This window comes from Lonchura striata, chromosome 12 (assembly GCF_046129695.1).
Source record: "Lonchura striata isolate bLonStr1 chromosome 12, bLonStr1.mat, whole genome shotgun sequence".
NCBI classification, from domain to species: domain Eukaryota; kingdom Metazoa; phylum Chordata; class Aves; order Passeriformes; family Estrildidae; genus Lonchura; species Lonchura striata.
Window position 1 is genome coordinate 18,654,448 of NC_134614.1, and position 27,144 is coordinate 18,681,591.

The 27,144-nt window shown below is 41.0% G+C and overlaps 1 protein-coding gene across 2 annotated transcripts in view; it reads left to right on the forward strand.

The window, feature by feature from the left end:
* SLC25A26 (solute carrier family 25 member 26) overlaps positions 1–27,144 on the forward strand; it is an 83,083-nt gene that overhangs the window by 19,598 nt on the left and 36,341 nt on the right. For both annotated transcript variants that reach the window (XM_021551006.3, XM_021551013.3), the window contains exon 5: positions 1,004–1,051. In XM_021551006.3, the coding sequence (XP_021406681.1) occupies positions 1,004–1,051 (48 nt within the window). The remainder of the gene's footprint in view (positions 1–1,003; positions 1,052–27,144) is intronic.

Genomic DNA, 27,144 nt, shown 5'->3' on the forward strand with positions numbered 1-27,144 from the left:
TGCTCCAAGCAACTCTTTTTTTCTCCTCCTTTTATATGGGATACCTACATTTAAAGATGAGGGGGAAAAAACTAAAAAAAAGGGATTTAGCTTCCAGATTCCAAAGCTCTGCTTGTATTTTTGCAAACAGTCCTTGTCTAGGGCAGCAGCACATCGAGTCTGTGTGTAGTTTGCTGAATGGTTCCCAGTTTTTGAAGCAGGCTTTAGAGGGGATGTCCAAAAGGCACCATTTCAGAGAGGCTCTGCAGGAGCCAGGAGGAATTCTGGAAATGAGTGCTCATCCAGTATTACTTACTTTTGAAAAATAAGGGCCTTTGTCTTCTTTTCAGGAGTTACATTGATCCCTCCTGTGAAACCCTGTTCATGTCTGTTTTAACAGAGTTTCACAAGGGGGGATTTTCAAGCTGTGTTCCATAAGAGAAAGCAGCTCCTGAAAACAGTGTGGGGAAAAATATTATAATACATTTTCTGAGTGTAAAACCCAGGGAAAGGAAGACATAAATATGACCTTCAAATGATCCACTTGATTTTTATTTGCTTTCAAATGGAAACTGTTGTGATAACCCTGCACAAGAGGGTCACTAGAACTTCTTTCTCTGACTTGATTATGCTTTAAAAGCTGATTCTGTCAAAACCATATGTTTTTCCTTTTCCATATAGCTGGCCAGAGAACCATAAGCCTTGCCAAACATTTAAGTGCCCTATAATAATAAACAACATAATTTTATATACACTTATTTTATAAGTTTTAATTGTGTTGAGTATTTTCAGCTGGTTAAAAACATAAAAACATTTGTCTCTGAATCAAGGCTAAGGAGGTGAAAATAAAACCCTCTGGCACTGTAAATAATCAAATACAGTATACAGTGTTATAATCACTACAGTCAATTTGAAGCTGAGGTGTGACACTTTAAGGCTGTAATGCTTGCCTCATAATCACCAATAAATTGTGGTCTTTGACAAACTCATTCCCTGGATGATGCTTTCTTTTGTTGCTTTACAGGGCATTCAAGGACTTTATCGGGGTTATAAAAGCACCGTACTAAGAGAGGTAAAACACTTGTCTTTTTCTCTTTTAGCTTTTTTTAAATTGCTTCCTTTGCCTCAGTTTTCTAACAAGAGACAATAGTACAATTGAGATTAGTTGCTCTAACCTTAAGCTCTAAATCCCAGCATATTTCATTCTAGGTAAGTTACCAGCCTGTAATTTAAATAGAACACTGATAATGAGCACTAAGAAAACCTTGGATACATGGAAAAATTAATTTGCCATCCTCTCTCCCAGTTCTGTTGCTGCTGAATTGAAAAAGGATGGAAAGGTATATGTTAACATGAGAAAACCATAAACTAAAGTACTGGAAACTTTCTCAAGTCTTGTGATTGCATCATGTGAACTATATATGCCAACAATGGTGAACTGGTGGCATCAGGCCAAGTTTAGCACAGACAGATTTAGGCTTTCTTTAAATATATTCGTCAGCAGATGCCAAGGGATTGTTTGTCATCTGTATATAAAGAGGATTGTGCTCTCTCTATTTTTTTCTTATTTTTTAATGCGTGAAAGAAATGCATTTAGTCTGTAGATTTGATATGGCATTATTTAACTCTAAATTAGAAGTATTTCACTGTTAGGAAAAAAAATAGGGCTAAAAATATTTTGGCCCACTCAGATAATACTAAAGTAAAATCTTGTCATAAATGTACTGTGAATTCCAGGACTAGTGTCATGGAAGTGCTTGATAGGCTGTGTTAACTGAGGGAAGTTTATAAAATAAGTAGAAAAACCTACTGATAAACTCCCTGTTTAAAATTATTTCAGTATCAGATCCCAAGAGATCATCTTTTGACAAAACAGAAGTTGCATGATGTGCATGTACCTGAAATAGAGAGACCAACTGGTTCCTAGGAAAACATAAAATCACAGAAAGGTTTGGGTTGGAAATGACCATAAAACCCATCTTGTTCCACCCTCACCTTCCAGTATCCCAGGTTGCCCCAGGCCCCAATGTCCAGCCTGGCCTTGGATGCTTCCAGGAATGGAGCAGCCACAGCTTCTCTGGGCACCCTGAGCCAGGGGCTCCCCACCCTCCCAGGCAGGAATTCTCTCCTGGCATGTGGCTGGACACAGCCACTGGTGTCCAGGAAGAGCTCATTTTTGATCTGGTGTGTGGGTTTGTCTTCTTATCTAACTCAAGTGAATAAAAGTTAAGTTTGGATACTTAAAGGTGGGTTTGGATCTTCCCTCTTTTGTTTCAAGCACAGGCTCGGATCTGTGGTCTGTGTTGTCATTGGTAATAAAGCCAGTTGCAGAGGCTTTTTAATCTTCATTCAGTAGCTCTGCTTTTTAAAGCCTTTCTTCATGCTGAAAACAGTTTTCAGGACAGTTATGTTGGCCAGCTCTTGTCACAAGCACAGAATAAAGATGGATATTACCTAAAACAAGAAACATCAAACTTGGTGTTCCTTAAAGTTCCTGACAAATGCCAATGCACTGCAGTTTATTGTAACAGTTTGAAGAGTTAAAAAAATTAGTTATTTGTGCAAAGATGACACCTGCTTCTCTGAAATGTAACCCCCACCACAGCTTTGTCCTGTACTTATTTTCTGGCTCACTAAACGTGTTATTCACTCAGATTTCATTTGCTGACGAGCATAAAAGGTGAATGAATACGAATAATTTTGATTTCTCAGAGGGGTTCTGAATAAATGAATAAATTTAGATGCCATTGAGTACAGATTTTGCATACTAACAGGTAGATAAAGCACATGGTTGCTACTGTGTGGTATTCTCCTTAAAATTTGTTTTGACATATGTCAGGGTGGTAATTAATTTGCAGACCATATTCGTGGCACAGTGTGTGACCCTGCTGAGATAACTTTGTTTACTCAAAATGGCAACACTTTGTTGGAAATTTAATGGGAGTCCTCTTCATTATGTGTATTCATAAAAGATCCTTCAGAACTGATTTCAGTTGAAGTATTGCTTTTTGGAAGAATCTGTCCAATAGAATGAGAAATAAATTATTACTAAATGAAATGTGCTTTCTCTTAAAAATGAAGCAAATCATAGGTGATGTTTAAAAAGTAAAAGAAAAAATCTTTGAATTTAACACTGTTAAGATTGTTGCATTTTTCTGACACTAAATTTTGTAAAGCAATGTCCACTCGAATAACAGCTTTTTGCACCTTCAGCTGGAGCTGTTGTAAGTCTGACGTTTAATATTGGTATTTTTCTTCTCTTTGAGTACACTTCTTCCTTTAGGGTCTTTATTTTCAGATAAAAATCTATATTACTTCATTATTAGGCACATCTTGATAGCTACATAGCATGTATCAGGTGGTACTTAATTCCAGCTGACTTTCATACTTACAAGGTTTGTTTACATGCTTTGGTTCTCTACCTACACAAACCCCTGTGTTTAGTTATAATGGGGTGGGAATTTTTGGATAGAGGGTCTTCAATACATTAATTTTCATAAAAAAAAATGGAAGAGTCTGGGAATATTGATGCCTTTCAGATTATTATATTCTTGCATTGGCAAAATTCTTGAGCTGGAGTTTAAGAAAGATTCATTTTAGCTTTTACATTGGGATAAAATTTTGTGTATTATAGCAAGAAGATTTCTGGACAGGGATCTGCTTGCCAATTGATTGAATTTCAGTGAAAATAAGTCTGTTTATAAATGGAGTGTGGTGTGGAAGCCTCATCTTGCTTAATACAGAAGATCTCTTCAGGACAGCCTTACTCTGCTCCATGTAATTGGCTTCAGATGCTCTGCTGGTGCAAGGTTTCATCCTTCAGTTTTGATTCTCACTCTGACTTATCTCCTTTATCTTCTCAGAATGCTTTCTGAGCAGTTGGATATTAGAAGGGAAGGAAGATGGCTAAATGCATAATGCTTTTGGAAATAACTTTGAGTGAACCTCCAGGCTTGAAAGTTTTGGCTGTGACTCTTTTCACCTTTTTGGTGCCTCTTCTCTCACATCTCCGTTACATTTTGGTCTTTACATCTTCCTTTGATGAACTAATCCTAAAATGGAAAGGGAGGTGAGGTACAGTGCATCATTCTGTTGGCAGCAGAAGCCTGAAAGAGACATCTGTGCTCCAAGAGGAAGGCTTTTGTAATAAAGCACAAAGTGGGAGTATGGTTATTAGGTTGCTCAATGAGACTTTGAATAAATGGCAGAAATCAGAGGCTGTGAAATGATGTGGAATTCCCATGATGTCATTTCCAAAGCAAATCCAAGTGAGAATTGCCCCTTCCAATGGCTGTAGTGTACCAGTGTGCAGCACTGTGGAAACTGGATCATGCTACTAAGATCAATCAATGAACAGGTAAATTTATTCACGTTTTCCACAACAGAGAAAAGTTAACTGGTAAAATTTCCAGCCATCTCATAATAAGGCAGGAGCAGACTATAAATCCACTGCAAATCCTTTAGAATTCCTAAATGGGAATGGACTTCTGCTGCTGAGATCTCTTATAGGCAAATGGAGCCAGATTTTTAATTCCTGCATAATTCATTTTATTAAGTATGACCAAGTAGAACATCTGTTAAAATTCCATAATGTTCAGTTCATGGGAAAAAGAAAGAAACCCCTGAGTTCCCACTGGAGCTCTTCCATTTCCGTTCCTGTTACAGGACTCCAGCAGATGGCTTAGAGGACGTTATTGTCAATGAGGGGACAGCACAAAAGAAAAGGAAACTCCAGTTCCCCTCTGTACAGTGAGTTCCTTCACTGGCATGTCAGTGTGCAGGTTGCAGCTTCACAGTAAATGTGGTGTCCCTTCTGTCCTGAATTACCATGGTTTGGAAGTGAGTGAGTCCAGAGTGGGTGTTCTGTGTGCTTTTAATCCAGTTTGTCACTTGTGAAAATATTGCAGATGGCCTGGCCTCTAGCTTGGAAGTAGATCCAAAAGGAGCTAAATTCATATTAAATTTTCTTGAAGACAAAGGGGATGGAGAATGACTGGCTGTCTGTAACTCACAGATGCCTTGGAAGGAGACAGAGAGTCACTTTCAGATGTCAGTCTTGGCTGTGCAGGTAGCCCTGGCTGAACCTGTCCTCTTAGACTTTTCTGAGGCAATTCAAACTCTGCTTGTGTTGAGTTCAGGTGGAGGTGGCAGTGATGCTTTAATTGTTGATGTTGTTTCAGATCTCAGAGCTGAGTTTGGAAGGAAACCCCTGACAAACCTGACCCCACCTGGGGACCACACACTCTTAGCTTTAGGTGAGGTAGCCCAGTTGTCACCTTGGGCAGTCCCAGTTCTTTGTGCTAGAACAGCTGTGGGTTGGTTTGGGGTTTGTGGGTTTGTGTTTTTCCCTTCAGTATGTGCAAGGCAGAGCCCTGAGTGGATAAAGGCACTGCTGCTGTCTTGGGAGGGAGGGAGAGAATAACTTTGGGAGGAGAGGGAGGCCAGTTCAAAGTGGGCTGTGGCAGCAGTGTGACCAACAGCAGCAAATTGCAGAGAGCCAAGCTGAAATAACAGGAGGGGGTACTGCTTGCTGTATGTGTTCCACAGAACTGCTGTCCTTTTACAAGGTGTGTCTCAAAAGGGCTGTGGAGGACCTGCAGTGCAGCCTTTGCAGATGAAGACAGAAGTAAAAAACAAGCAAAAAAACCCAACAAAAATCCCCACAAACAAACAAAAACACAACAAAAACCCCTCTAAAATATCTTACTGCCTGGGAGAGGGAAACTAAAGCAGCTAGCAGCAAAATGGGCCTTAAAGGCACACCTGCTTGAGTTTCCCTGATTTTAAAGGGTTGGTGAACAAAGGATGCTGAGGAGGTTTGTATAAAAATTTAAAACCCAGCTGAGATATGTTGACCCTGTTGACTGAGGGTTGGAGGGGATTTCTGAGAGCTGAGCTCAATAGGGCACTCTGCAAACAGGGAGTTTGTTTATCCATTTAAGGTAGTTTTGCATGCTTTTCTTTTGTTAGGACATCTTTATATAAATATCCTGTTCTCTGAGCTGTTAGAGAGGGTTTTTTTTTTTAAGTTTATCTCTGTTGCTGTAGGACAGAAAGAATGTTATTAATACATTCTTTCACTTGCACAATTAAAACTTTGATCTTTTGTCATTCTCTGTGTATTACAGAGCAGATGTCGATAGAAATAGGCAAACAGGACACTATCTTAATACAATATTTGGAAAAATAAACATCCTCCTTAGTGAAATATGTGCAGTATCTGTCTTTTGTTACCTTCTGGAAAACCAAGCTGGCTTTATGTTATTTTGTGAGTCTAGATAGGTTAGGTTTAACCAGGAATTTGCCAGGCAGGAGCTGTAACACTGGTTTTTGACTTTTATTGAGCAGCCAGCATTTCTTTGGCTTGGGTGTTTCTGTATAGAGCATCAGCAGTCTCATGAAAGGCATAGGGGCTGTAAAATGGATTAAAGAGCTTTGTGGAAAACTGCAGCACTTACGTGACTTCAGGATTAATGGGAGGAAGTTGAAAAATAAATCCCTGCTTCCCACTCTAACATCATTTTCTCTTGGAAAGCCCATCACTGGAGATGTATCAGCTCTTCTATCACTTGCATCGTCCTAGGTATCAATATTCAGGTGATTTCATTTTGAGGGGTCTTTGAGGGTTAAAGGAAATTCTTGAGGGGTGGGAGCAGGAGACAAGTTGGTGCTCTGGGATAAGGCCTCAGGCACACCCTAGTTTGTGACCTGGAACAGCAGTAAATGGGTAAAATGAATAATTCTGCTGCTATAGATTGTGCTCATTACCTTCTCCCTGCAAATGCTGGAATAGTACTTGGAGATGAAAATGGAGATCTCACAAAGCAGTTGTAGATGACTTTTACAGACTACAAAATAACCCTGGTTTTCCTAATTTACCAGTTGTGGGAAATAGGTTTTGTGACACGCCTGAATGGTGCACAGAATCCTAAAGCAAATTCCTTGATGTTTGGGTGGAAGGAATGAGATTTTTTTGGCCTTTTTTTTGGTCAAGGATGTTTACAACCAAGATGTCCTGCTCGAACACTCTCTTGCTCAGGCCAGGTGCAGTATCCATAGAGTGGCCAGAAGCAGAATTCAGCATCCTTGGTGCTATGGATGTGCTGTTTGCCAGTGGAGCACACAGTCACTGCATCTCTCTGACATCAGTGGGTATATTCAGATGAAAAGAATTCCATATATGCAGAGTATTCCTGTATTTTGAAAGCTTCAGCCCTGCAGCTGGGGTCTTTGAACAGAAAACCACTTGGAAAGCCACGTGCACTCGAAGCATGGTGTGTGATTTGATAATGCAGATTCTTTCCAGCTCAATGTGGGTGCAAGCAGAGTCTTGCAGGAAGCGTGTCCTGCTCCAGGCTTCCAACAAAGATACCATTTCCATACATTCCCAAAGCAGCTTACTAAAGTGTTTCTGCAAATGCAGCATTCATGGTGTAGGAATGTGTTTTGTGGGTGGGTAGCAGCACTGTGGGCAATAAGTTGGGAAGAAAATAATAGTATGAAGAAAAAGTTCTGTTTTTCTTTGTGCTGTGATATTTTTGTTTCTTTTGTTGATTTGTTTTTGTCTTTTAAATGACCTAGGAACTCTATTTGCTACCCTGATTGCTTTGATTTCTACATGTTTCACAATGGTTTGAATATTTGGCTGAGTGGTGGCTTTTAGTTTTAATTCCTCAGCTGCATTCCAACATGGACAACTCTAATTTGTCTCTCTAAATACTTTCTGTAGGTCTCAGTTCCTGTTTTGCTAACCTGTAGAGTAATCCTGCTGATGGCTGGAGGGTTGCTGGGCCACATTTGGTGAAGGCCACATTTTGTTGCTGGGTGAAGCAGCTTCTGCATGGGTGTGCTGAAGTGGGCAATTTTCTAACCCCAGAAAGATATATATGTGTAGGGCATATATTTATATAAAATATGTACAAATATGCACATGGATAGTTCTCTATGTAAAATATGCTATTGCTTTTAATGATTTCTTGTCCAAAGATCTTGGACTCTCTGAAGCAACTAGTCCTGTAAATGTGTGCAATTGGTCTGGAACAGCAAGCAATTTAGCAATTTCCTGAAAGTACAGGACTGTTTTTCAAGGATGAAATTTTTGCCTGAAGGAGACCAAAACATGATTTTACAGTGGAAGACTTCCACTTGCAGGATCACGCTGCTGTCAATATTAATAGCACTTACCTGGTTTTTCATACTTAGGGTTTTCTGGTTTCTCTGCACCTGCTAAAAACAGAAGCACAGTTAAAGGAATCAGAAATTGGATACTTGAATCTGTACCCAAAGATTATGGTGAAAGTGTGAAAAAGAAACCAGATCTATGTAATTCATCAGTTTTGCTAAGGAGTGGAAGAATGTCTAGAGAAACCCTTGTGAGAGAGTGCCACAAGAACAATTCTTCCAAGTGTTTAAGACACATCATATTTCAGCTATTTTGAAAAGCTACCTGCTTATTACCTAGCAGAAAATAGGAATTGATCCCACTGTTTCGAGTGCTGCAGAAGTGCCCCTCTAAGGAGAAAATACTGAAAGCCATACCTCGCTTCAGGATATTTTAAGGGCCAGAATTGGCTGATTTCTGCGGATGGAATAAATGAAACAGCTTTCTTAGCGCGGTCAAAGGGAAATCTCGGCGGTGCGGTAGGAGTTCACCCTTGCAGTGAACATTTTGGGCAGGAAAAGGGAAATCGGTGAATTCCCGCGGCTGTGCACTCCCCGCGCTCGGCCAGCAGGGGGCAGCAGCGGCCGGGCGGATTTTGGGGTGAAATCCGCGGATTTGGGGATCGATGCTTTCAGCCCGCCCCGCGCCCCCTGCAAAGGCCACCCAGCATCTGAGATGTTGCCGCTTTGATGCTGGGAACTAGCCCTGCTGAATTTCTGCTTAGCTTGGGAATGATTTTATGGGCTCCTATTTTTTTTTTTTAGCTTTGACGAGGTTTTTATTTAATATAAATTATATAAGGTCTGTAGCCCTCTCCATGTATTCTTACCCCATGGGATAATGTCTGTGTGCCATGAAGAAGAGAAAGGAGGATGTCTGATCCTAAAAGACTTCATGGGCTGTGTAATCATCTATTTCAAATTTTACCTCAGCATTGCTTTCTGTTAGTATTCTGCATTTCTTTAGCTTATCGCTTTCTAAGAAAAATACAACTAAATTTATAATCTTCGGGATAATGTGGTGTGTGCCTTAATTTGAAAATCTCACATCACTTCTTAGTGATAATATATTTGGAAATGCAACTATATTGCATTGCATATTGTGGGAGGTGGAGCAGGGTGGTAACATGATATTCATAATTTTTATAGAAACTTAGGTAAAACAGGCCTGGTGTGTGCACTGCAGATGGAAATAATGCTATTAAAACAGGCTCTTATCTCACTTTTATTTTTCTGTTTATTTTATGGAAGCCAATAAAGCATACACTCTGCACATTTTCTTGCTTTGTTGGTTGAATATGTGAAAATTGTGTTCTTGCTTTTCAAAGCCAGCAGGTCTAGAGTTTGGCCTGAGTGTTTTGCCATGACTCTGCAGTGCTGGGGTTCCTCTGCCAGATCTGGCTATCTCAGGCTTGAATCTTTCCCAGTTAAAGGCTGCTAGTGATGCACAATATGTGACGTGGGTAGATTTCTGTCCTGAGGAGACTGAGGCACCTCAATGCTCCTTCAGACAGAGCAAAGCCCCAGAACAGAGGGAATCATAAGCCAGGATACTGCCCCAGCCAGTACATTGTATTTTGTGTTTGCATTTGGCATTGTACAGTCTCTCAATGTAAAAGAGAGGGGCAAATAAAGAAGGTTCCATGAGCATCAGAATAAATAATATGCTCATACCTCAGTGGAAGTTTATCTGCTCCCTTCTTGCTTTTCCTGATATGAAAACGTGAAGTGCAATAAAACATCTTAGGAGGCTTATGAAATACAAGACCATAAGGCACTTAACTGAATCTTGTCTTGCTGACTTTAATGTACTGAATGCCAATTAAAGCAAAATTTAGCCCATAATTAATTTTGCTGCTGGCTACATACCTCAAAAGTTTTAGGTGGATGTTTCTTAGCCCAGCATTTTGCCTCCTGGCCTGTGCAGCTGTGCTGCTGATATCTTTTCTATTTCTGGAAATGACCCATGCAGCTGGGTCAGTTTGTTTTAGCCTCACTCCTTGTTGCTGAAGTGGAATAGCACATTTCCCCTAACTGCATGAAATCCAGGGTAGACAATCTTGATAAATATGATTAATGGGCCTCTCTGCTTTGCTGTGCAGCTGAAGGCTTCCTGAGATTCTGTGTCAGCTGGGCAGCAGCTCCCCAAACCAACCCTTAACATAGAAAGGTTCAATTGTATCTCAGTGTCTCAGGTTCAATTATGTTGTTGAAGGTATTCCCTGATTTTGCTGTAGGAAAGTCTTTGCTATTGAAATACAGTAATAAGAGATGGAAGATGTATTATTGTCAGGAAAAGCAGTTCATAAAGTATGGCTGAGTTTGGATTTCTTAACTCAGTCCTGTTGCCCAGAGGTTTGTTTGTTATGGTTCCCAAGACAAAATTTAAATCTGGGGTTAGTGAGGTGTTGAATTCTTTGTTCAGCAGGACAGGAACTATTACAGGAGACAGTGACAAGTGGTGGCAGCTTTGAGTCAGTTCTAACCTGTCAATACTTGGCATATATTTCTAAGTTACTGTTATGTTCATCTCCCATAATGTGACTTAAATAGGCTGTTCATAGAATTTGACAGAAGATGCTTTCTGAAGTATTGTCAGAAGGAAAACCAAATTAGTATCATATTATCTTGGTGAAAAAGGTTACCTAGAGACTCCAGCAGTTACACAACTACTCCTTCACAAATGAAATTAATATGGGGTGAAAAATCCCCATAAAATAAAATGTGTGATTGATATTAAGGATCACCGAGCTTGCACCTCTCTGTTAATCAGGAAGCATCAAATTTGTGAGGGTGTTCTGCAAATTAGCCTTAAAATTCAGAGCCCCTGCATGTGGGAATTGCTGGCTGCAGCACAGGCTGGATCCATCCAGCTTTCCTGATGACTGCTCTGCCATTGTAATTGCAGCACAGCAGCACTCTCAATAATTGAGTACAAGACTTAATAGCAAATAATCCTCTTGAAGTTGTTCCCCCTACATTGCAATCAGAGGAGAGCTTTGTTAAGGCATTAATGAACAAATTAGCTACTAAATACTAGTAATAACCTATTTCCCAAAGATTGCTTTTTAATTATAGCCTAAGCTGTGTGATTCCTGAAATCACTTCTTTGGCAAACCAGTGTTTGTGATAATTTCCAGCCACAGTAAGTAATTGCCAAAAAAAGTAGTTTTTAAGTCTTCAATGATATCTGAACAGACTTTGCTTTTATATTCCTGCCTGCAGAAATACTTTATCAGTGTTTCTTTTCACTGCTGCTGGTATTTCAATTTAAATGTATTAGGCTGTGCTCTGAAATTATTGTTTTACTTCCATGTACAATATGTGGCTTCATTAGATTTTTAGATAGTGTAGATATTTTCTCACTTAACCATTACAAGAAACCTTTCCTGTGACGGAGGTGGAATTAACCACTTTATTTTTTTTAATGCATTCGTTAATGCAAACTATTTGCTTTGCTAATCTGTGTCGCAGTAACTAATTAGAAAAGTAAATTATGTTTTGGCTTTGGCAAGAGGGGTTGTTTTTGTTTTATTGATTGTTTTTCCCCCCTCAGATTGTCATTCCACTTCCCTTCAAACCTGACTTTTTTGTAAGGGAGCACAGAAAATTGGCACGTGTTAAGCTTGATAATTAGTTCAATATAGTGACCAATTCTGTGAATTACGAGTTCAAAGCAACACATGGACATGGATGAAATCAGATTTTGGCATTTCTCACTTAGTTGTTTCAGGACACTGCTGGAGCTTCTTTGATCTGTAAATAACAACTGTGGTTCACTGTCTTGCTTAAAATACATCAAACGCATTCATGACTTTTGCTTTTACATGTAGATCTGTCTTCTAGTTCCAGTTTTGGAGCAGACTAATAAAGCTGTTCATGTTTTGAGATTTCCTAGAGAAAGCTACTGAAGATAGCTCAACTCTTTCTTTATATTTTAAGAAAAGCAGCAAAGACTTCTCTGGTGTGATGTGCACCCCAAACTACATCAACAGATGCTTTGTGAAGTCAAAAGTGACCATTTCCTGTGGTGCAGATCCTCTACAGCCTGCTGGCAATGCTTGTCTTCCTCTCTTCTTTCAGCTAAAACAAGTGAACCAAGGGTTTATTTTCTCTGTGCCATGTGGTAATCCCATTTCCCTGCTGTATCTTGTATAGATCAGTGTTTTTGCTAGTTCTGAGCTTTTTTTGGGAGTTGAACTGTGCTGTGCCAGCTAGCAGACAAGCAGCTGGAGATGACCAGGCAGGCTCCATTTGCTACTCCTGAAAGATACACAGAGGTGCTGCTTAGTTCAGTAAGAGTCACTGCCTTGCTGTAGTTGGGTAACTGTACTGCCCTGGGCTTTTTACTGGTGGTAAAAGAGCTGTGTGATTTCTTGGTAGCAAAGGAATGTGGGGAATTGTGGCTTCTTGGTGTTTTGCCATCAGCTTTCCAGCTGACAAACTCCGTTCCTCTAATTTGACTCCCAGTGCTTGGCTTAGAAAAATTCAGCATTCAGGGATGGTGCAGTGGGGTTTTTCTGCTCCAGAGCTCTGTAATTGCTCGAGTTCCACACAAAGTGGAGTAATGAGGGGTTTGGAGTCTGCTGAGGTACAAAGTTCTTTTCCTATACAACCCTTAATACACAGATCAGTGAAAATTCAGTGCGACCCTCCAGCTCCCCTCAAAAATCATAAGCCTGAAACTTAGCTGAAAGTCAAGCTTCTTGTCTAAGCACCCCTGTCCCTTTTCTGGGGTCTTTCTGGTTATAATCCCTGGATATCTCACACGTGGAGCTTTTATTTCTGTGGTGGCAGGAGACAAAACCCAAGCACAGGCAGGTTACTTTTTGCCTGCCTCGTGTTCTGTGCAGTATCTTGTCTCTCCTTGGGAGCAGCTGTGAATCCTCAGGGCAGGCAGGAGGTGGGAAAGGTGCCCTGCTGTGCTCGGGCTCACAGCTGGCAGCTGTTGCAAGACAAGCATTCACCCTCCCTTCAGTGAGTCCTGTTCTAACCAGCACCCCTGACAAAATGACTGTAGAAATAGGTACTACCAATCCTAAACTTCCACATTAACTCTTTTAAATGCAGCTGGCTTAGAGTCTCCTTACATCAATAACTGATATTTTATGGGGGAGGCAGCTTATTTTTACTATAAGGGAAAACAAATTATCCTTCCTAATGATTCCCCATCTCTTTCCCTTCAACACTGTGCTCCAAAACACACTTATTTATTTCTGTATCCTGCCTTGCAAAGCATCATCTTACACAGAAAAACTTTGAATCGCTGAGAACCAATCATGCTCCCATCACTGTTCTCCTGCTGACTTCCCTCCAGTAGAGCTGTGGGCTGACAAGTTGGGTCAAAATACAAGCCCTGCATGGCAGAGGCTTCTGCAGGGTGGCTGCATGATGTTCTCTTACCTCTGTTGCAAAATCTTTTGAAAATCACAGCTCATTGTCCAGAAATAATAACCAGAAGAGCATCTAACAAAGCTGTGGGCAGAGAAGATGTTTCAGAATGAAATTCTCACCATGGAAATTCTTGGCAGCTTTGGCAGAGCTTCATCCCACAGCTGTCCTGCTCGTGGCAGAGGTTTTCACTCCTGTATCAGGCAGGTAAAAATGTACACATCCAAAACCCCCTGAGTTATGTAGGTATAGTGTGATATTCCCCAAAGTATTTGCCTTTTTAGTGCTCTGAAAAATATGCACCTTTTCTGAGTGCTTACACTCTGTCCTAAAGTGATAAGTAGAAATTCCATTTTGGATTCACAGCTCTGTCACCTATGCTTTCTTACTGTTTTTTCATTTTGCTCGAGTCTGGATGTGTGTTTAATTTGTTCATTTTGAATTTTAGATGATTGAGAGATGCCTATTCTGAATATTTAATGGTACTAACTGTTATTTTGAGGGCATGTAGTGTCTGAAGGAATGCAATTATAAACTAAGCCCAGGAATTTCTGTGGCAGGTCAGGCACTTCTGGCCTCAGCTGTCATTGACTGGAAGAAGAATAAAGCTCACAGTGCCTCTGCAGATCACTGAAGCATCCCCTTCCCTGATGTTGTGATACAGGTCATACACTCTGTTGAGAGACAATATGAATGTGCCTGATGGGTAAAAGTTCTCTGGGTAAACTTGGATGTTACTGTTTCTTCTCACCTTTTATGATCCACGTCTCTCAGATGGATGAGAATATGTGAAGTATGAGCTGCTTTGAAAAAACAGAAATGTGTATACATCTAACAACCATGGGAAAAATGTCTGAGGTGTGAACTGGATGCTGTGGTGAAGTTTCAAACACCAGCCAACAAAAGAGCCCTGATGTGTTTGTTTTCATTCCTGTACTTTTGAGAGCCTATTTCATGATTGTTGATGCTTGTTTCAGAATTTTAGGAGGGAGTTTGAGGAAGGCAGGGTAGCTGTATGACTTAAGAGGCTGGTGAACCACCACGGCCTCTGTGTCTGAGAGCAAACTCACCTTGCCTTAGTAGTCCAGATGCCTGTGAAGGAAAATAAATTAGGAAAAACAGCAATTAGAGAAGAATTTTGAAGGCAGTTAAATCTAAATTCTTCAGGTTGGCAAATCATGGGGAGAGAATTCTGCCCAAGTTCCCACTGGGCTGTGCCTTGTTTAGAGGGGTGAAAGGCAAGATGCAGAAGATCTTCAGTTCTTTGTTTTACTCTAATATTTGTGTCAATGTGTGGCAGGTGAACATAAGTTGTGAGTTGGAATTTATCTGGGCATTAAGTTAACCTCTGACTCACCCCAGCAGTGGTACAGCCTTCAAGGAAGGATGAACAAATTTCCTAAGCCATTGGGCACAAACAAAACCTTCAAAATCAGCCAAGAATACCTCCTTGTTCCACTGTTGTGTCACCCCTCGTGCTCTGGGATGTATTTATTGTGGGTAATGCTAGGAAAATTCAATCTGTCCATTTGTGCTCACAGTGACTCAAGGTACCTCTCCTTGTTTTGTCCAGCTTGTGTTTAGTTCTGTGTCCTAGAAAAGATTTCCAGACCACCAAGTGTGATGAATCTCAGCTCAGCCTATGAATATCAGTGGTTTGACAAATTAACCTCTTTTGTTAATATACTTCAGCAGAAGGGAGCATAAGGAAGGGAATGCAAAATCATGGTTTTCTTGACAGTCCCAGCTGTTTGGGAATCAACTAATTCAGGCCACAGGAATCTTGTGCATTACTGAGTGACCTGAAAAAAATGTGTCCTCTCATCTTTGATTTTATATTACCTTCATGCTTTCCCAAACCCCATCAGACACACAGAGCTCCCACTAACAGTGAGGAAGGAGCTTAGAACTTCCAGAAAAATTAAGCTGAAATATGTGAGTTGGAAATGGATCTTGTGTGTGTAAGGGAATTGGTCTTATTTCTTTTCCTAACAAAACAATTTCCTTTCTCTGGATTTCCCCCATGTTTTGGATTTAGAAGGGGAGCAGAGCTGAGTAGTAGTGGAAGGAAGAGACCAATCAAGGATCCTTTAGGAACTTTGTCCCAAGAAGCTTGCTGGAAGATCCTTCATGGGTTGTGAGGCAGACACTGAACCATGGGACTTCTTGCTGAGGTTCATGTTTGACCTCTCAGTCCCCTTGGAAGTGATGGTCTTGAAAGAAGATGGCCTAGAATGACTTAATGTATTTATTTTCCAAAGGCCCGTGAATTGCCAACATAGGGAATACTTTTACTGTAACAAAATACTGTGTATTTAAAGAGAATGCCTTCCTTTTCAGGAGAAATGTGACCTTGATTAAATTATTTCTATTTTTAATCAACTTTAAGGTCTCTGAACCTCTGAAGTTCTCAGCAGCTGTTCCTCAGATGCCTCTTGGCCTCACAGATTTCCCCATCTCCTTGGGAGCACTGAGGACTCTGAACAGCCACAGCTAACATTTTGTGGCCAAGAACGACTCAGTGGTGCCCTGAGCTCAGGAAAGCATTCTGTAAATGGTCTCCAGAGCTTCCCCACAGAGGCTGTGTGTTAGAGAACCCTTCTAAAGGGCACTTCAGCCTCAGTAGTTGTACACTGATCCCCAAACACTGCATCTTCTTTCTGCTGCCAGACTTTCTTTTGTGCATGATGTTTCCTCTGAGAGCAGAATGCAGGCAGAATCCCTTTGCCTCTTGCTTTGCTCTTTAATCCAACACCACAAACCAGAGATCCTCGAGGTTTAAAGCAGCTTCACCATTTATTTACACAGGTCTGCAGCAGCCTTTTGTTTTCTTTGTTTCAGCTGTGGTTTTCCCCTCCGCTGTGTTTTGTTCTGTATTCCGTAGGAAACTCTGGAATTTTGTTTAGCTGCCTGCATGCTGCCTCCCTGTGCATCCATCTCATCACCTGCACGTGGTGCAGTTCAGGACCAGCATCCTGCTCCCAAAGCCATGCTCCCTTTTCTTTACTGGAGTAGCTCTGCGAGCAGCACAGCCACAGTTTCCCATGCATCTGTACCCACTGCACCTCTGCTTCCCTGCTGTGCTGCCTCAAGCTCTGCTTTTGTGGCCCCAAAACTCCCCCTTCCAGCCCTGAGCTGTTGGTTGAGCAGCTGGTGCCAGGGGCTGGGCACTGCCCCAGGTGCAGGTTGCCAGCCCATTGATTGCCTGGCCAGCAGCACCCACAGCTGCTGACTCCTTCTGCAGTCTTTCCTGCAAAGTGGAGTTGCCAAACTGAGTCTCTTGGCTCAACCAAGATGCCTACAGATGGGTTTGAGGTGTTTCTTTGATGTTCACATAAGTTTTAGGAGCTCTGTGTTTGCTGCTGCCCTATTTGCCTAAAATCAGATGATGAGTTCAAAAGCTGAGGAGGAGGGAAGAAGAGGGGAATTCGTGCAGCACTTCAATAGCAAAGCAGTCTAAAAATGGAGCTCTGTACACTCAGAGACAAGCTGTCAGTAAATACCCCATTGAATGGCTCCTGTTCCATTACTTACTGGTACAGCAGTGAAATAATTCATTTTAGGGTGACATGATAAGCATATAGTAGAGATAGAAACCTTAGTACTGATTAAGTATTATTATCCCAGTGATTAACTAAGTTTACCATTGTGTAGTTGCAGCTGATGGAAAGCAAAACCCAACAAGGCCAGTGAAATTAGGATCAGGACCATGTAATAATAGTATTACTAATTGGCAAGGGCATTGGGTTTTACTGTATGAATCAAATATTGCCATTTATTGTGTGTCAGGTATCCATTGAAAATATGTGGGCTGCAGTCCAAATACCTGTGGAGATTAACAAGTTGAAGTTTAGTTCAGGGCACTCCTGGCACCACTGAGGTATGAAAAATGAGGAATTCTTGCTGGTGCAAAATGTCCTCAGACTTCATCTATGCAGATGTCCTTTCAGGAATTGTTATAGATAGTCTGTGACCAAACTGTGATGCACATCTGAGGCCCCACTTTCTTTTTCCTGCTAAATATGAGACTTTAATTGAAGATTTAGTTATGGAATTCTGTCTGTATGAGCAGAATTCCATAGTTTATTATAGTGAAATGCCTGAAATATCAAGGCAAAAAAAAAAGTCTATAAAGGAGGATCAGGGAGTTTAAAACCAAGATATTAGAATTGCATAGTGTTGTGTGAGCATTGGGTTATTGCCTTTTAACCACTGAGAATCAGATTTGCAAATGATGTGTGCTTGCAGAGGTGGAGTCTTTCCATTGTTGGTTTATCTACAATTAATTGTATCCATGCCAGATAACGGTCACAGGTACTTGAATGGGATTAGAAATCTTCTTTTTTTTAAGAGGTATCTGGTACTTTGCTGCTTTTAAGCTTTAGCACAGTCAGTGGGGTTTTATGTAAATCTTTCAATGTCATTTCCACCACTGGTGATCTTATTTCTGACTGCAAGCACAACTTTTTAATTCTGTCAAAGGTGTTTCTGTAATTAAATTTATAGTGCAGCTTAATAACAGTTCAGAGAACATAAAGCTCCCAATGTGTTTTAGTTCTATTTGAAAATGGATACCTAGGGTAGAGTTTGGACCAGAGACAGTAAAACTGGATAGTGATTTGAGACCCTAAAGTTTTTCTGTTCGATCACACCCTGACATTTCGTGGCACTGGGTTGGAAAAGATTTTTGTACAAGCAGGTTTTGAAGTGTTTTAATACATTGAGAAAAAAAAAAAATCACAATGAAACAGAACTGTTGGCATTTCTGTGTATCAAAAGCTGTTCTGCTCTCCAAGCTCCTGTTAACTTAAGTGTGAACTGCTTGACTGAGATGTTTGCAAGGTCAGGCTGCTTCCAGGCATGGAGATGGAAGATATCCTGGTTTCCTTACTTGATGCAGAATGTTGAATTATTAGGAAGTTTCCAGTACCTTGTCTCTCTCCTTCTTGTATTTTTCCATGAGAATAATCAGGAGATAAAAGAAGTTTGTTGCTCAGCAAAGAAATTATTAAACAGTCCTTTGACTATTTAAAAGAAATTACAGCATTAGAAAATCCTGTTGACCAAAAGTATTTTTCAGGTTTTAGGAACTAAAGTATCATTAATATGGACATAGTCTAAATGCCCAGATGCCACAGCTTGAATAAACTTTTTGATCAAGGATGCAGGTGTATTTTTGGATGAAAGAATGCAGCATTGAGCATTGCTTCCTTTTTTAGCCTGAGCTTTACCCCAATATATCCTTTAATGCCTGTGCTCAGACTAACAGAAAACCTTTGATTACCAGTGCCTATAAAGAGCAGATGGTATCTTCTGACTGTGTTTTAATATGAGTATGGATTGAGGCTGTGCATATTTTAAATCAACTGTGTCTGTAAACTCCATTCATTGTTACCTGTGCTTTGAAGAACTTCAGATATTTAATATGGCTACAGACATCCCATAAATTCTTATTCACCCCACCTGCTTCCATGTGCAAAGTTCCTGCTGTTACAAGTAGAGCTTTGATGAATATTTCGATTGCACTATAAAGTTCTTTCCTTCAAAGATATGGATTTTCCTCATGGAAAAAGCTTAGTTTCTGTTCAGAAACACAAGGAGAAAAGGACTGTCTTATGCCTGCAGCTCTCTGGCATTGCAAGTAGGATGGGAATGAATAGTTATTCCTAGAGCTGTAAAAAACAGCCAGTAAAGGCTCCTATTACCCCAAAAGATTGGTCAAAAAAACCCCAAACTTAGTCTGTGCTTTAGATTTTTGGTACTAAAGCCATCTCTCCATAGCTCTGTGTTTGTGACATGCTTGTTAATCTTGTGACCTTCCCTCCCTGCTGTCCTCCACCTTTCCAACCATCCATCAAAAGTCCCAGTTACAGGAACCTGGCTGGGCTTTCTTTGTTTTCCCTCTCCAGGAATCAGCTATTTAGAAGGAGATAAGAGTTTTACATATGCAGCTGTGTGAAAACTACAGCACCCTTTTCTGAAAGGGGATGTTTTACTGCCAGCTAGAGGTTTTAATACCAGCTAGAATTCAGCTTTACAGCATTACATCAACAGGAGCAAGGTGGGAACACAAGTGGCAGCTGAGGGCTGAGGTTTCATTAGTGATTTTGAATGTTTTTCCTGTCTTTGTAAAGCTGCAGGGTTCTTGGGACAGCTGTGTGCCCCATATCTGGCCAGGAGGTTTATAGAATTTTAGATTCATCAGTTATCATCTTCCTTGTCTTTCTTCACAAATGACCTCTTTGTGAGGCTCTCCAGTAGAGAGCTGTTTGATCAGAGTTGACTTTGTGAGGTCTCCCTTACAACTTCCTGGCAGACATCATAATTTAATGGGTTAATTTTATCCTGGAGCATTTGGGTTCCATGGAAAATCTCTGGTATGTGTGTACATACACCCCTGTAAGAGGAAAGCTGAGATCTTGCACCTATTAAAGATGTTTGTGCTGCAGTGCAGGATCTGACCTTTTACCATCCTGACAGAGGGCTCAACAAGAAACCTGGATCACGTATTTGCTGTTTTAGGCTTCAAAACCAAACTGGAAATTTGCAGACATAATATGAATATTCTCTGTGTTTCTGGCAAATAAGATCCACAGGTGAGATATATTCTTAAAGAAAATGCTTATCCAGAAGGTTTTTTCCTTCAAGGAATTTTATGCTTCTGAGTTATTGTGAACAGAAAGGGGTTGTGTTCTCAGGTGGACTTCATGTGTGTTCTCATTGCACATCTGAGCTGGCACATTATGTTTGGGTCCTTCAGCCACTGCTGGAATATGAATAATCCACAGAAACCTGATCAAAAGCAAAGCCTTACTGTTAACTGACTGTCCTCTCAGCAAAAGGTCATCTTTGAGCTGGTGACCTTCTAGTCCAATGGGCAAGATGAAGGGCTACCATTTTTCCCAGATGTCAGATACAGAGAGATTGAGTGCTTTGCTTGAGGTTAGGCTGTGAACTTCCTATGCAGTTTGGGAATTCTCCTCATTGGCAGAGCAGTTTCAGAAATGAAATACCATCCTGCTGCCTCACTTAAGGGTTTTTGTTGTGGACTAACAGTTGAGCACACATGTGGCATTTTGCAGGGCGCTGAGGGTGAAGCTGTCACACTGGCTGGCTCTGCTAATGATCTCCTCTGAAATTCAGTGTACATGCGTGGGGACTTCTCTCCTGCCTTCTTTTAAATCCCAGAATAACAAAGCCCTGTAGCTCAGGCTCCTGCTCCACAGAGTGCCTCAGACTACACTTGCACAGACTCTTAGGACTGTACTTGTTTCCCACAATTTTCTGCGTGTTTGTCTCTAAACGAACCATGAAATGATTCAGTGCCCGCATGTGGTTTTAATAACAAGCGCATGTGGGCAAATGAGAAAATACAGAATGTTTGACTGGAAGTTTCCAGCACACACCATGGGTTAAAATCGAAGTAGGTTTGTTGTCAGAGTTGGTTAATTACTTTGGGTTAGATGATATTTTAGATGATATGTTTCTCTCTAACCTTGTAACAACTGTTGAGTGGTTGAAGACTCTGCTTAATTAAGGGCAGATTTGGAGCAATAATCTCCAGCTTGATCTTTACTGGGATCTGATTGTTTTTCTGGGAAGTTTGTGTCACGTTGTTGGTTTTTCGGCTTTTTTGTTTGGCTGCTGCTGTTGATGGGTTTTGGGGGTTTTGGCTTTTTGAGAGAGAAAGAAAGTGCAGCAAGTAGCTTTCTGATTGTGTTTAGCTGAGAGTTGTGTCAAAGGCTTATGCTTCCACATCTTGAACACTACAACTTTTATAGATCCATCATGGCTACAGGTACTCTTTTCAGAGTCCAGAGCAATCCTCCCTTTGCCACATATTCTCAGCTTTGCAAAATGCTTGTGAAAAGACTTTGTGTCCCTCATTATTACTTTGTTAGAGTGAAATAAATTCTGAGATTTTTGAACTCTTCTGTTCTCTTTTCCCACCTCACACATGTTCATCTGTGATGTTCCCTCTTCCATGCTTTACTGAAGGGAGATTTACATCCCACTGCCTTGAGATCAGAAGAAATTTGTTGCCATCAAACAAGAGAATCTCTCAGACTGTTCTGAATTTCTGTTCCCAGACTTGAAGGGTTAATATTGGTTTAGACTTAAACAGATTTTTCTAACAATCTGACTTAAGCTTGCTGATGAAAAGCACAGTGAGAATTGCCTTTGGCAGTCTTTGATGTCCTTGTGCAGGAAAGGGGGGGAAGAGCAATGAAAAAGCACACGAAGGTAAAATGATAAATAAAGACAAGTACTTGAAAATTTTCTGCAAGCAGGAGAAGAAAAATCTGTTCCTATGCTCGTGATGAGGAGGTGAAGAAGTAATGACTTAAATTGCTCTGGGGAACTATCCAACAAAGCAGCACCTGAGCTGATCATCTGTGCAGTCCATCCATCAGGAGAGGCTGCTAAAGCAGGTTAGACAGCCTGGCTGGGAAGACGCCCTGCCCTTGGTCAATGGCCTTCAGATCTTATTTTCTCTATCAGACTGTAATTTCTGTGAAAGGCAAGTGCAGTTGTAAGAGAAAAAGAAATGCCAGGAGCAGAGCAATTCCTCCTCTGACAGCTGCACTTTAGGTGTTGTGTAGAATAAGAGATTTAGGTAAAACAGGTGGATAAAGACCTTAGAGTTTGTTAAATTCCATGTTTCTCCACTTGTGTTACTGGGAGAATTGTTTTTTCTCTGGAAGTTTTTTTCACTGTCTTCAGTGTCAAACTCCCTGTGGGCGTGGAGGTCCCTGAACTTGGTGCATAGGTGTGTATGCCTTAGTTTCTTCCCAGGCATCTTGGAGCACCAAATCTGCTTGCAAAGAGGAGCTGCATGAGTGTAGGTCTGCTGGAAGCTCAGCTCAGTGTACAGCTTAGAAATGACAGCACAAAAACTGTGGTAAAATTTGCTGTAAATCCTTCAACCTTTCTGCCTTACTGTGGTTGTGGATCCCACCCCAGGCAGTCTGTGCCACTTCTCACCAAGCAAGGGCTGTAGCATCCAGGCAAATACTTGCATGTTCCAGAAGGGAAATGCACTTCTCTGAGGCACAAACATCCCAAGGTGCAGCAGATGATAACACCTGTATGCAGTTATTTTATCTCTGGGCTCATCGGGCCTTAGGAGCGGAGCCATATCTTAAAGGAGCTGTCACAGCAATCCTTGTTTGCCCCCAAGGTGTCTCCTGAAGTGCTCCTGCAGGTAATTAATCACCTAATAAAACATATTCCTTGACAGTAGGTGGAATTTGGAAATTAATTTGCACCCCTTAAATGAGGCTTCTAAAACTATAATTATCACGAAAGAGAGAAACTAGCTGTGTCAGGTGTGTAAATGATTTATTTATCAATAATTAACTGTCACCATAGTGGCACTTAGCTTGCAGTGTCTGTGCTACATTTCTTTAAGGTGAATTAAGCAATGGCATTTGTCTTCCTTCCCATATTTGCAGGTCTTAGGGCAAATCTTCAGTTTTTTGTGAAGTGTTTGGTACAAAAGTGACCTGTAACAATATTATAGCTGCCTCTCCAATGTTCTCTTTATTGTGTGATCACATTTTGCTGCCCCATCAATCCCTGCTGGATGCCTTATCCACTGAAGAGCCTCTGGCCTCACCAGAACTTGTGCAGCCCAGCTGGCCATTTGGATTTCTCATTATCTCTCCAAATGGTGGATTTTGTGAGTTGGATGCTGGTAGCAACAGGAAATAGAAAAGGAAGTTTTAACCCATTGGCTGGACTGCATATGGAATAAGTTACCTGGAATAAGAGGAAATCCAAGATATCTGATTCTCTCTCTCTTTTTTTTTCATTTTTTGTGATAGAGCTTTAAAGATGTAGGTTGTGAGAGAGCAATCTAAAAAAAAAATCCAGATAAATGTGAGAATAGTAACATTTTAAAAGCAAATAGGTTACAAAAATATTTACCCTCAAATATACCCTTTCAAAAATGTGTTACCAAACTGTCTGACTGTACACTAGAGCATCTGAAGACTTATTTTAGCTGCTTGTGCAAAGGTGACGTGGACTTCACTGCAGCCTTCCCTGCAAAATTGCCACTAACAACTGTTCTAGTTGCTCCAGCTGAAATGTATTTGTTGCTGACAGTGTAATTGGCTGGCTTCAAAGGCCATACAGTGCATGTCATCTGTGGGACATGGAAGAAAATGGTCTCATTATTGCATATTAATCTTACATTATTGGTGCATTTATTTCTGGAAAAGTCCAAGAGGATTTCTATTCATTCGTGTCAGACTGGCTTCTCTAATGCACAGCTCCAGGGAAGGGCCCTGCCTCATTATTTCCCCCACACTTATTTGCTTGAAGTTGAGTTGACTTGAAAAAAGTGTGAGGGTGCTCAGCATCACTAGCTTGATTCAAAAATTCTGCAGATAGTGAGATTTCTTGAGTTAAAACCCCTTGAGAAAAAAATGGAGCAAGGCTGCAATCATTTACAGTGCCCTTCTGATTTACATTTTAGCTGTGCCATTTCCTGCACCAGGAGTGACTTCTGCTGCAAAGCAGAAAACACAAATAAAAGAGGGTGCCATTAAAAAAAAAAAAAAGTCCCTGTGGTGTGATTAGATTGGCAATGCCATATTGTAGCTGTGAGAAATGACAGATTGCAAACAACTTGTGTGAGCAAAAAATAGTTGTGATGCTGACTCCTCACTGAGGGGTGTGAGTTGGAATAATGCTCTGCAAAACCCTTGTAGTTTAAACTAACATATTTCTTCTTTTAAGTTTTACCAAAGGTATTTGTGCTGTATTGCAGAGGTTTTTGGAAGTGTGCTGGAAATATTTTTCAAGCAAACCAAGTGGCAAAAATTAAACGCTCAGGAATGCAGCTGAAGGGGCAGTCCAAGCACCCTGAGCATGTCCTGGTTTGCTTGAAATATGGTTGCCCTTTCCAGGCACTCAATTCATCTTGAGGCCAATTTTAACAGTGCTCAGTGCAGAAATGGCTGTTACAACATGCCCTGAACCAGCTCTGGTTCAGCTTGTGTAAATTCTACATGTGGGGTGCTTTTGGAGCTGACAGGTGGAATTTTATTGTGATCCTGTTTAACTATTCTACCACAGGAAAGGCTTTTGGAATTTATCTTACTGAGTTGCTCTGTGTTGCAAGGCAAAAGAATGAGATTTTTACTTTTGTTGTTGTTTTTTTTTTTTTTAATCACATCTTGTAAAGGCTCTTGTTCAGGGTAGTATCTCCCCAGTATTCAGCTGTGCTTCCCAGCTGGTCTGTGGGCACAAACCATCATGTCAGGGTCTTTTCTATCTACAGGAAATTTCCAACATAACAGGCTCTTTTCACCATGTCCATCAGTGTTTCAGAATGAATTTGGGAACCTTCTTTCCACCTCAGATTAGTCCTGGGCCTGTGACAATGATAATGGAAATTCCATGTCCATGGCAAGGGGATTGGAGTGAGGTGATCTTTAAGATCATTTCCAACCCAAACTTTCTATGGGTCTATGACTTCCAGACAAACTCAGGTCATTCACTGGCATCAGATCAGCTGAGTTTCTAAAATTGCATGTGAGAACACAGAATCTGCACAGTTCTGCAGGTTTCATAATTCTTTTCATGATCCCGAAGCCCACTGCCAGCACATGGTGATACTATTTAAAGAAAGGTGTTAATGGAATCATATCCTTTGATTGAAAGCCACAGTTGATTTTTGCTCTTGTATGAGTTCTGCAGATTTTGGTTGTTTTGTCTGAAGTGGTCTATTAGCACTCAGCCTGAGATAAAAATTGCTTTTTAAGTGAAGAAAGGATTTTGGCATGAGTCAGAAAATCCCAGGGAAGATAAATGAAAAGTGTAATTAAAATGCCTTAAGGTTGAAACATTACGGGAATTGTAATGTATAGCTTGGTAATCTCATTAGAAAAAATCCTGGTTTAAGTCACCTGGTTATATTATATGCTGCTAACACCAGTCTGCTCCTTTTCAGCCCAAAAAGTTGCAAAATTATACTGTAAAAGCCACTTGCTTTGACATCAGCAAAGCAAGTGTACTAGGCAGTAGCATGGCTTTCCTTCCTTTTCTCTTTGGTTCTTAATTTGCTTGGTAATTTTTCTTTACTGCACTGCCTGGTGCCCAGTTCCATGAGTCCAAGCTGCTCTGCAACTTCTGGGACACCATATCTTTGATCAGGATCCATATTTTTTATTTCAGATGCTGCTTCACAGTTGTGTTGAACTAATTTAGGCAGATATATCCCAGCCAGGCTCAGGGTGGAAGGAGCATTATCAGTGCATTATGGGGACTGAGTAGCACCCAGAATAAGGCACCCAATCCATTCACGAGGCTGCAGGAATAGAAACAAATCTAGAAACCTAAGGGTAGGTTTCCCAACAAGTTTCTACCCTATTGTCCAGTGAAAAGGTAAAATTTCAGGAGATTCCTCATGGCTAGAGAACATCTGACTAGTTTTCCAAGCAATATTTTTGCATTCAATTTTCTTTCCTCTCAAGTAATGCCTGTTAGCATGAAAATTATTTAATTGCTGACTGCTTCTCAGCTGGAAAACAATATATGTAAACAATATATATGTAAATCCCCTTGATTTTGTCAAAATCCTGTGCCTACCCACACAACTTGAGCCATTGCACTGTGAGTTTTGTGAAGGTACCTGTGACAGCAGGGAACTGGCAAATCTGCTGTGATGGGCATTTGACATGGCTGCAAAGCCAGTGAGGAAAAGAAATCATCTCAGTCAAACCTTCTGGGTGCAGAGTGGCTTTTAAATGAATTTAAGCTGTGAGAGCAGCATTTCCCATCCCGTGGCATTTCCCACCGCGTTCCCTCTGGAGGCCATGCTGCAGTGGGCGTGCAGCTTGGCTTTCTCCTTCTGGTGTCAATGTTTTCCACAGAAGGAGGTTTCTTAAAGGGAGCATCAGTGCAGCAGATGCTGTGCTCAGATCTGCTGTGTGAGAGAGGAGCAGTGGTGGGATCGGATCCCATCGTGGGGCCCTGGCGAGGCACTGCTTGGCTGTGATGCTGCAGCTTCTTGGTGGAGCTCCAGTTGTGTTGTTCCCTTGGCTTGTCCTCTCTTGGGTGTTTGAGGTCACTTTGAGCTCCTCACTGTATATCTAAAGGAACACACAGAAAAGATTAGACTGTTAGCTGGCTTTTCTCATCAGTCACCATGTTGGTTGCAGCCCCAAATTAGCAGAACACTTTGTTCAGGCATCAGTTGTAAAAAACACTTTGGACCAGCTCCAGCTCTGGAAGAGCTTTTAGATTAATGGGAAGTTGGGAGTGTGAAGAAGAGCATGGAGTTTTGAGAACTTGTGTTTGGTATTTAACATCTTTAAAGGTTTATCTTGTTCCCATTCAGCAATAGTGAAGGCTGTTGTCATGGTTAACCCCAGCTGGCAGCTCATCCCCACATGGCCACCAGTGGGATGGGGGAAGGACTGGAAGAGAGAAATTGAGAAAAACTTGAAGATATAGAGAGTTGAACAGGTAAAGCAAAAGCCAAGCAAAGCACAAGGAATTAATTCACTGCAAGGACAGGCAGGTGATCAGCCATCCCCAGGACAGCAGGGACATCACACCTAATGGGGACTTGGAAGACAAATGCCATCCTCTGAACATCCC